Here is an 11511-nt window from a genome sequence, read left to right as displayed (position 1 = left end):
TTTTCATTATTTGTTTATTAAGTTTCATATCCTTTCTAATTTTTAATTTTTTCCCTAGCAAAGAATGCATACCAGAACCTATTCTTTTACAAAAAAAAAAAAAAAGAAGAAGAAAAAAGAAAAAAAAAAGATATATAAAATTGCAGTGTGTGTGTGTGTGTGTACACACATTGATAAAATATATATATACTCTCTGAAAACACTCACGCACACACACAATATTTTTCAGTTATGTTTTTTCTTAATTTTTCTTTTAATATAGAAAAATTTACCTATGAATCATGTGGCTGTTGGATTTGTTGCTATCCCTCCCCATCTTGTTGAAGGGAGAATTCCATTATTTGTTTATTAAGTATTATTATTAAGGACAAGGACATTAATTATGAAGATGCCATTTTTTTTATCAGCTATTGCTTTTAATTTTATTCTACAATCTGTTTATTATATATAAGGTACTATTTCGGTTGCCATTTAATGAATTGGTTTGGAAAAGATACCGTGACGACTAGGTTGCCGCGCCCTGCGAAAGGATCGAAACGCTACATCGAAATATACCATTGGATTTTGTGAGGATAGTTGAATGATAGCTGTTGAATTATTAGCAATAAAATTTGAGTCCAGTCTTTTTTTTTTTTGGTAAGTGTGCTTGCTTTATATGTATTCCTTTGGTGCATTCCTACGTGAGGTATGCTATTGTTTAGTTGTGGTGGAATCAACAATTTTTTTTTTTCTCTTTCTTTATTCTATTTATTTATATAGCTGTTTTTTTTATTGTCGACATTTCTTGTCTTTATTCATATTTATTTCACTTTAGATTTTAATTATTGTATAATCGTTATAAAATAGCTCATTCAGTGAAATTCATATTTTGTCTTTCTTATTTAGCATCTTTACTTTTCACAAAATTTTCCATCATTTGAACTTTATTTGACACATGGAATCCCTGACGCTACGGTTGATTCACCGAGTACTAACGCAGAGGATATGAATAAGAAGGGTATCACATCCGTTGATGTTACTTAGAATGCATCCTGTTTTGTCACTGTGGGTGCATCGTTTAAAAGTAATCTTCGTATACTGACTTTTTTTCTCGTGTAGAATAGCTTTCGAAAATTAGAATACTACGATCGATCATTACGCCTTATTGCAGAACTAAAAATATAAAGTTATGTGTATTTCTTTCAGGCTCTAAATTCATGTTACTTAAAGGTGGGCAAATGGGTAACAAACTATAGCCCAAATAAGTATTATATAGTATATGCTTCGTGATGATTTTATGTAGAATATTATCGATGGTTGTTGCATGTGATATTTTGTTATCTGCTAACAATTTAAGCTATAACATGTCATCCAGAGTTTCGAACACACATGCATAATGATCCCCATAAAACTTTGTAGACTAAATTTAATATTACCCATATTATTTAGTCTAAAAAAACAGTTCATTCGATTTTGAAGCAATCCGCTAAAACGTTGGCATATTGATGCGTGATTATTAATAATCTATATGTCTCTCACTGATATAATTTCAGTCTTGTTAGTGATGGCAAAAAATGACATTTAACAAGAATCAAGTAATGATTTCGTGTGTGCTTCATGTGATTATGACATATGCAGTTGCATAAAATTTTGATTTTATTCTCTGCCACTGGTTCTATTTATTGGAAAACTGGAAATTTAAATTAAAATGGAAAATTTAATTCAGTATTGAATATCCTGTTGCGAATTTGCAGAACAAATTTTTTATTTTCACTTCTTTTTTTTATTTTTACAAGGATCACTTTATTTCTTATTCAAGAAGTAATTAATGAATTCAAATATTTATTTTTGTAAGACTTTTAATGTTAGAAAATTTGCTAATATTAAACGTTGCATTTAAAGACCTGAATAGTTTTGGCTTTAAAAAAAAAAAAATCTCACCAATCCTTAGCAAATTGACTTACCTAAATATTACATAACACGGCCACAAATGAAAATTTTCAAAAATATGATTTAATTATTCAGTTGGAAGTCTCTTTGGAAAATTTATTGTTTTCCACATCGTGCTTTGTATTTGCACAGTACATAGTCCCAAAATTCATCTTATTCTATGTATTTCATGCTAATTTATTGTTTGCTTATTTTTTTCTTTTTATATTAACCACTCAGTTGACTGAGTGGTTAATATGCCCTCTTCAATGAACAAGCTGAGAGTTCAGATAACACTGTGGATATCATGTTCATAATTGTCATTTAGTGGTAGGTGAATTTTATCACTTGGTGGAAGACTACTTCCCTGCTTATCGGAGGTCTGAAGTGGCTGGTAGACTAAGGATACTAAAATAGTATCCTTAGTCTACCCATATAGTACATTAATACTAATATACTATGTTTTCAACTTGTTATGGTTGGGTTCCATCCAGAATTGTCCAAAGCATTTAAGATATCTCTATAACACTCTGACCAAATTTTTCATTTTCTCAGCTGTTCTCTTAATGAGTCTTTTGTTTTAACCACCCACCTGTTTCTATGGATATAGCCTATCTTAGGCTTCATGTCATTTCAGTTTTGATGGACATTGCATCTTTTTGATCTGTAAACATTTCATGTTTAAACATCATTGATGCATAAAAATGCCATGCCTGGCATAGTTTAAGAGTAGTAGCATAGCGTCGCAAAAATTCTTTTTATCGCAGTCGTTCGTATTGTTTTCTAATATTGTGTTGTGGTATTTCGAAAAAAAAGTTTTCTTTTGTAAAATTTGAAACCCTACAAAATGGAGACAAAAGAAGTCAAACAGCAAAATCTTTGCCTCTTCTTTAGTAGAGGCAAGGACAATATTCAGGAGAAAAGTAGTGATGGTACTGAAAGTATGCCAACTACTAGTGCTTCAAGTTTAGAAGAAATAAAGAAAAATAAATATGTTGATACTTCAGAATGTGCAATGCAAACCAAAAAAAGAAAAGGAAACTTTGTTAGGTGTTTCAACAAGGACTATTTAAAGCTTGGTTTCATTGTAGCCCCTGGCAGTGAACTATCGCCACAGCCTTTGTGTGTAGTATGTTCCGAAATTCTATCAAATGATGCTATGAAACCTTCCAAACTTGCTCTTCATTTGCATTCAAAGCATAGAGATTTTATTGATAAGCTACTGGACTTTTTTCAAAGATTACATGACCAGATGAATAGTCAGAAAAGTGAAATGAAAATGATGACGACTAGTGACAAATCGCTGCTTCGAGCATCTTATTTAGTTGCTCTTAGAATAGCTAAAACGAAAAAAACATTTGCTTTTGGAGGAGTTAATGAAGCCTTGCATCTTAGATTTCATAAGAGAAATTTTGGGTCCTCAAACCACTAAAAAACTGGAGGCTATGTTGCTTTCGGACCCCACCATTCAGAGGAGAATAATGATGATAATTATGATATTGATGTGGCCACAGATATTGAAAAGCAAGTTGTAGAGGGGATAAAGAAATCGATGTTTCATGATTTAACTTGATGAATCAACTGACGCGAGTAACCATGCTATCCTACTTTGCTTTGTGAGGTATAGTGAAGATGAAGACTCAAGGGAAGAACTTCTTTGTTGCCTTGACTTACCTGGATGGACCGCTAGTTCAGATATGTGAATGCTCTTGATGGGTATTTTCAAGCACAGGGCTTAGACTGAAGCAAATGCATCAGAGTGTGTACTGACAGTGCTGCGAGCGTGACTGGACTTTGCTCAGGAGTAGTTGCGAAAATAAAGGAAGTCGCACACCTAGAAGTTTTGTCCACCCACTGTATGATCCACCAGGAGAACCTAGCTGCAAAGAAGCTTTCAAGTGAAGTAAACATTGTGATGAATGACGCAGTGAAGATCGTTAATGAAATTTGTAGTCGAGCTATGAATTCCAGGCTGTTCACGACACTGTGTGAGCGTATGGACTCGCACCACCAACATCTCCTTCTCCATGCAGAAGTGAGGTGGTTATCAAGAGGAAGGGTTCTTGCACGCCTTTTCAAACTGAGGGGAGAAGTAAAGCAGTTTCTGCGAGAGCGAAAATTCTGACCTAGTAGAGCCTTTGTTGAATGAGGAATGGATGGCGAAGCTTGCATATGGCAGACATATTTAGCCTTAACGAACTTAATATTTCTCTTCAGGAGCCTTGTACAAATATTTTTACACTGGGAAATAAAATGGATGCATTCAAAAAGAAGCTGGCTCTTTGGGATAGTCATGTACAAGAGAAAGATATAGAAATGTTTCCACTTTTAGAAGAATTTTTGATTGCTGCTGATGCCAACAAGAAAGTCATAGTCAACATTTAAGGCTGTTAGCTGGAAACTTTAATAATTATTTCCCTGAAAATGAGGATCCTTGTAAAGGTAACCTCTGGATTAATAATTCCTTCTTGGAAGATATAAAATTGTGCGCACTTGAACCTCGTGAAAAAAAAGCTGATCGAGTTGTGTTATGGTGTCCAGACATAAAATGCAATAATTGTCTCAATTTTGAATATCACTCGAAAAAGAATATCCATCACTGAGCTATAAAGATATCAAATTGTTGGTTGTTTTTTCGACTTCCTATTTGTGTGAAAAGACTTTTTCAGCCATGTCGGTAATAGAAACCAAACAGAGAAATCGAATGGATGTTATTGCAGCACTTTGTCTCTCAGAAACAACGTCCCAGCAACATACATCAAATTTTCTAACCTCTAAGCAGCAGCAGATGTCGCAGTAACTAAAAATTGTAATTTTATAACATTGGATTTAATAAATAAAATACTATCTACATTGGTTTATGTTTCTGTCTTAGCTTTCAGCTGGTCTGCGAAATATTTCTCCTATTTTCCCCGGTCTGCAGGCGTAAAATGGTTGAAGAACCCTGTTCTAAAGCAGGATTTCCAGTATGTAAAAGAATAAAAAATACAAAAAATTATTTTAAAAAAAATAATAAAAATAGGATGAAAAAAATCCATAGACCACTTGCACTACTAATGTACTATAGGCATACTGCCTATCATGAGTGGGAACCACATTAGGAAAAAAAAATCCCATCTAGTGTTTGCACTGAATGATGAAATTCATCTGCTCCATAAAGTTCTCATAGATCCATGCTCAAACTGTTGGTTGAAGTGCACAGACCTATATCAAATAAAGCATTTAGCCAATCAGACCAGCAAAAGTGTATAAACTTTCTTGTACATCGAGCAACTTCCTTATTACAGAAAATCTTAATATTATATATATATATATATATATATATATATATATATACACACACACACACACACACACACACACACACACACATACATGCACACACAGTTGTTTATTACTAGCTGAAGTGGATTGAATATTTTTCATATAGAGAATATGAAAAGTACTCTGTTTGCAATTTCTTCATTATGAGATGTATGATTGAAGTAACTTATTAGCTACTCCATGGAGTCCTTAGACTCATTGAGGGAGACCCTAAACATCGTACCAAGTACTATTCAACATTTATACACGGTATCTTATCATACTTTGGTTTGAACTCTTTCTCAGTCTTGGCATTCACAACAGACTCTGGCAACTCATTCACCACTCCCCAAGCAAAAAAAAAAAAATCTAGTTCTAACACCCTTGCTAACCACACTAATCCAAAAAATTTCCTCTGTATTGATCTTGTAAAAATCTTTAGTAATTTGTGTCAATCATATCATCACTTTTCTGCCTGTCAACCAATATCTGTAACCCACAAATCTTGAATCTGTTTTCATAAGATTCATTCCATAGACCAGCTCCCATCTTGGTCACTCACCTCTGGATCCCCTCCACTTTCTCATTGCCAAGAAACCCAGGTGACCAGATCTGCATGCTATAGTCAAGATGGGATATTATCAAGGCTTGATAAAAAGGAATAATAACCTGCTCGTCAAAATTTGGAAAACAAAGTAACCAAGTAATCTGAGCTGCTTTAGCCACTTTTGCTATGTGTCCTCTAAACTTTAACTCCCTATCCATTAACACTAGTAAATTTCTGGCTTTGTCAATTTCCTGAAGTACAGTTCCATCAGTGTGGTATACAGCTGGTAATCTTTTCACCCACAAAATGCATAACCTTACACTTTGCCACATTGAATTGATGTCCATTTTCCTTTGCCCAAACTGCTAGTCTATTCAAATGATCTTGCAAAATTTTAACATTATCTATTTTAATTATTACTCTACCCAATTTTGCATCATTGACAAACAACTGAAAAGTTCCTCTCAGATCCTTTCTTAGCTGGCAAAGGTTGGTCGATTGGTAGAGCCTCTGCTACTAATGGCTCAGTTAAGTAAGTTTGAGCGTGGTTAGTAGTTGGAAGGGGCCAATCGTTCGATGCTGTTGGCACACTCTCCCTCGATGAGTCTTTGGACTCCCTGGAGGTGTCTAATAATAATATCATTTATGTACAAATTAAATAGTAGCAGCCTAAGAAAAGAACCCTGTGGCACACCATTAGTCACAGTCCTTCTTCTAGACTACTCAGAGTAAACTACTCTCTCTCTCTCTTCAACTACACTATTTATCCACCTCAGCAACCCTGTATCCATCCCAATGTGCTGTAGTTTATTGGTTGGAATTCCATGTGGCATCCTGTCGAAGGCTTTTGTAAAGTTCAGCAGTATCCTGTCAACCCATTATCTTTATCCAACTCAGCTGTCACTGTATTATAAAACATTAGTAAGTTACTGGAGGCATGATCTACCCTTCACAAAACCCACGTTGCTCCCCCCCCTCTCATACAGTATCCCTATACCTGTATTTTGCACTTGATTTACATCTCCTTCTCCCGTACCTTGACAGCAACTCCATATGCTGATTAGTCAGTAATTTGCTGTGTCTTGGTGTCTCTTTTATGCAATATGAGTATTCCCCCCCAGACTAACCCACAGCCAAGGCTGAGATTAAACAGTGTTGTCCAAGTCGCTGACAATTCCTTAGCACCACGTAAAACTCGAGCTAGTATGTGATCTAATATCATAGCTGTATTCATATCAAGGTTCTGTAATATGCTGTGCACCTCCATTTCATTTACCTCACTTCCCATATGTCTTTGCCTCTCTTGTTACTGCAATACTTGCAGATGATGCAAAGTTGGGACGAAACATAAAGAGTGGTGAAGATGTTGTGGCCTGGCAAGAAGACTTGAATAAATTGAACGATTGGGCACGGAAATGGGGATGCGAGTTCAATGTTGCAAAATGTAAGGTTTTAAAATTTGGAAAACAAAGATGGGATGCAGAATTTATGCTTGGTGAGAATATATTGTTGGAGGTAGAGGAAATAAGAGATCTGGGGGTGATAGTGGATAAGGATCTAAAATTTAGGGGATGCACAGCCAAAATTGTGAAGACAACACAAAGGCTTCTGGGAATGATGCGGAGGACCTTGTTGGTGTAGAAGTAGGGAGATTCTTGTTCCGTTGTATAAGGCTTTGATTAGGCCACACACGTGGATTATTGTGTCCAGATTTGGTCACCGGGTTTTCAGAAGGATGAAGAGATGTTGGAAAGGGTCCAACATCTCTTCATCATGACTAAGGTAGTTTCTGACCTGGATTGTTGAGTATGAGGAAAGATTGAGAAGATGTAATTTGCAGACTCTGGTGGACAGGAGGAAGAGGGGGAGATATGATAGAGACCTAAAAGTTGGTAAGGGGTTGTTATAGGATCAGTGGTGGAGAAGTTCTACAGAGAATAGTGGGAGATCAGGGGATAACCAGAGGGCATCCCTGGAAACTGTATAAAGAGGGTCTGAGTAGGGGAGTGAGAGGCAGGTTTTTTCATGCAGAGTTGTGAATGATCGGAATGCCTTGCCTGAGAGTGTGCTGTCTGCAAGGAGTTTGAGTGTGTTTAAGACACAGTATGATGAGATGTGTGATAAAAGGACCTCCCAGATGAGTCTTTGACTCCATGAGGTCTTGGGATAATAATAATATCTCCACCTGATCCTTAGTAATTCTGCTATTTCAACTGGTTCAGTTACCTCCCTACCATCAGCATTTATTAATATCATTCTGCCATAAATATTCTTCTTTTACTTGCAACATATCAAAAGAACTGTTTGGGATTATCTTTGGCCTGCACTGCTAAATTCCTTTCATACTCTACTTTTGCCCTACTTACCACACCGGTTACACTTCTTGCCTTTACTTTGTTCTGTTCATGTGCCTGCTGGTTGACTTGCTCTTTGAATTCCTACAGAATTTTTTTTTTTTTTTTTAAAAAAAATGTTGTGGGACATCAGTTCAAAAGAATGTTTTAAAAAATATTTGCCCAGCAAATAGCCAAATGCACTGGTGTTATTACGGCAATTAGAGGATTATATGCTATTATTTGCTAACTGTGAAATGATGTTGGGTGGTAGCTGCATGTGTTTCAGTAGATTTGGTAGAGAGGGAATTATCGATGATAGTTCTAAGAAACATTTACCATGGAAATATTTATAGAAAATGCATGCCGTAGGTATTAAATGCCTGTGTGGTAGTGACTGGCAATAATATATTAGTTGAATACTTTCAAGGTAGCACAGAAGATGGCTGATGGTTCTCTCCATTACTTTGGAGAGGACTAAGGTAAGAGAGTTGGCTGATTAGTTTGATGGTAAGAATTTGTCAACATTCTTGGAAATAAATGGGTTTGACATGGACTAATTACCAGCACGTAATAGATGGCAGTGGAATAAGAGAACATAGAGACAACACAGTATAGGAGTAATCTGTGGAGCACAGATTTTCAGGACAATTGGAGGAATGCTGTCATGGCCAGGGGACTTCTTGGTATCTAATTTGGATAGGATAAAGATCAGGGGAAGCATTGGGTGTTTGGAATGTTTGGGGGGGGGGGCTTGGTTAAAATCAAAATCATCTATACAGGAATTTTATATATAAATCCAGGAGATTGGCTTTCTCTGCAGGTGACAATGCATTGGACCCACCTGGGTGCAGTAGTGGTGGTTACAGTGTTGGATCAGAGTTGTCAACTACTTTGGCCAGATACCAAAAAGAATGGCTGCCATTTGAGCACAATACAAGTTTCCTGCTTGTGGCTCTTTGGAGATTGGTTTTTGATGCATTGGTAATTTTCTTGTAACTATTTCAGGCTTTGGTGTAAGTGGTGAGAGAAGGCACAGTTCTTGATAACAAATGTTGATAAAGTTTTTCCACTTGGCTATGTTATCAAATATATATATATTTGGTTTAATCCTTTATCCAACTGTAAGCAAACAAAGTTTGTACCTGAAGTATTTTCAGGACTGGAGCAACTCATAAATGTGGAATAAGTTCTGATCATTTGCCTTAGTATCTCCCATAATGCAAAGCACATATCCTTGCAGACATGAATAATGCTATGCATTAAGGGAAGGGCTACTACCCAGACTGGTTCCGACCTTTATTGAGGTCGCATCAGTGGAAGCCAGACCCAGAGGTGGTGATACTAAGGTGTAAGTAATGCAGAAGTCGCACCATATTCCAGTTGCCAAAAGGTGTCAACACCTTATTATTAAGATTCTCTGGATTAGAGATAGTCGATGGGAGTTTTTACTGCATTACTTCCACCCTAGTATCACCACCTCTGGGTCTGGCTCCCACTGATGAGACCTCAATAAAGGTCGAAACCAGTCTGGGTAGTCGCCATTCCTGTAATGCATAGCATTATACATGTCTGCAAGGAGATGTGCTTTTGCATTTTGGGAGATACCAAGGCAAGTGATCAGAACTTACTCCACCTTTACCAAGAGTTGTCCCAATCCTGAAAATACTTCAGGTGCAAACTTTGTTTGGATAAAGGATTAAACCAAATATATAATTGATAACAAATGTCATATGCTTGGTCTTCATTTATTTAGCCTTGGTGCATCTTTTAGAGAACTAGGTCTTGCTTAGTTGATGGGAATTTATCCTATCCTATGTCGTCTGTACACACTATCTTACTCCACTGGTATATATCCCAAAGCCAAGAAATTGGCCTATATTCAACCCATTCCCAAAAAGTGAGACAAATCGCCACCATCTAACTACTGCCCTATCTCACTCACCTCAATCCTATCTAAAGTGATGAAAAAAACCAATTCTCAACTACTACTCTACCTTTGAAGGTTCCCAGCTATTAAACTACCACCAGTACGGATTCTGCCGATGCCGATCAACAGGTGACCTGCTCTCATATATCATCCATCTCTGGACATATACCATGGAAAAATTTGGCAAATCCCAAGTAGTTGCACTCGATATCTCTAAAGCCTTTGACTGGGTCTGGCACAAAGGCTTAATAAGCAAACTTCCATCATTTGGACTGTCTCAGGACTTCTGCAGATGGATTGCCAGCTTCCTGTCTGGAAGCAAACTATGTGTAATGATAGATGGCTCCCTATTCTCCCACTATCCAAATAATGTTGGGGTCCCTCAAGTTCAGTTCTCTCACCGACCCTCTTCCTTCTATACATCAATGATCTACTTCAGTTGACCTCCAACCCAATACAGTTTTGCCGATGACAGCACATTGCACTCCTCCCTTTCATTTGATAAACCTTACCCTACACAACTCACTTCAACTCACAGAACATCAACCACAACTTCCCTTAACGCAGACCTCCAAAACATCCTCCGATGGGGCTCAGATAACCTCGCGAACTTCAAAGCTAGTAAAACCCAGTTCTGTCTTATATCCCACAAAAAAAAAGAACCATTTTCTCCAATATTATTTTTGATAACACTCAATCCCCAGACAAGATGAAATTTCTCTTCTCGGAATTACCATGACATCAGGCCTCTCCTGGCATAAACACATTGCATCCTCAGCTTCCAAAAAACTAAGTTTTCTCTTTCGCTTTAGACGTTACTTCACTTCAAAACAGCTGTTAACCTTATACAAATCACAAATCCACCCAGCTATCGAATGCTGTTCTCACATTTGGATTGGGGCTCCTAAAAACTCCCTCAAAATGCTTGACTCAATACAGAGGAGAGCAATTAGACTGATAAATGATCCATCTCTTACCGACTCACCCCCCACTTTCACATAGACGTGAAATTGGAATTATTGATCTGTACTAAACCCATTAGAACACGTACAGTACACCTTGAAACCCACAGAACAAGTTTCTTTCCCTCCTCCTTCATCCTAGCTACTGCTGTACTGTGGAACAGTCTTCCTCCTGAGGTATTTCCCAGGGAATACAATATACAGGCTTTCAAATCAAATGTTAACGAGTTCCTCCTTTCCCATCTCACTACCCATATACGATACTATAATGTGACCAGCCAACCTCTCGTATATGGATCCAACATAAAAAAAACATTCACCACTACACTTGATATAAATGTCAAAACTATACATAATTTTGACACCACTGAATTGGATTTTCCTTTATATGGTGGCATATTTTCTTCTTTGCATTCTTCTAGGACTGTTCCCGTTGTCAGACTTTTGTTGAACAACCTAGTCAGGGATACAACTGCTCTTTTTGCATTCCCTTAATATATGTGATGATATTCCATCCAATCCCACAGC

General features: G+C 36.9%; 2 protein-coding genes across 9 annotated transcripts in view; both read left to right on the top strand.

The window, feature by feature from the left end:
* The first annotated feature begins 494 nt into the window (after positions 1-494).
* LOC150099873 (protein hu-li tai shao-like) overlaps positions 495-11511 on the top strand; it is a 542656-nt gene continuing 531639 nt past the window's right edge. For 6 of the 8 annotated variants that reach the window (XM_090404248.1, XM_090404250.1, XM_090404252.1 and 3 more), the window contains exon 1: positions 495-685. The gene's annotated coding sequence lies outside the window, so the exon portion shown is untranslated. Of the gene's footprint in view, positions 686-1190; positions 1210-11511 lie in introns of those variants that run through there. The other 2 variants (XM_090404245.1, XM_090404246.1) reach the window with 2 other exon arrangements.
* On the top strand, positions 2756-3340 carry LOC150099874 (zinc finger MYM-type protein 6-like). Its single transcript, XM_090403506.1, has one exon. The coding sequence runs from the start codon at positions 2756-2758 to the stop codon at positions 3338-3340; it is 585 nt and encodes a 194-aa protein (XP_090259632.1).

This window comes from Typopeltis vanoorti, chromosome 14 (genome assembly GCF_054136105.1).
Source record: "Typopeltis vanoorti isolate ZY-2024b chromosome 14, IOZ_Tvanoo_1.0, whole genome shotgun sequence".
Lineage (NCBI taxonomy): Eukaryota > Metazoa > Arthropoda > Arachnida > Uropygi > Thelyphonidae > Typopeltis > Typopeltis vanoorti.
The sequence above is the reverse complement of the archived record's forward strand: the minus strand, read 5'-3'. Positions and strand labels throughout refer to the sequence as shown.

Coding starts and splice junctions, on each gene's coding strand:
- LOC150099874 (XM_090403506.1), top strand. CDS start 2,756: ATGGAGACAAAAGAAGTCAAACAGCAAAATCTTTGCCTCTTCTTTAGT.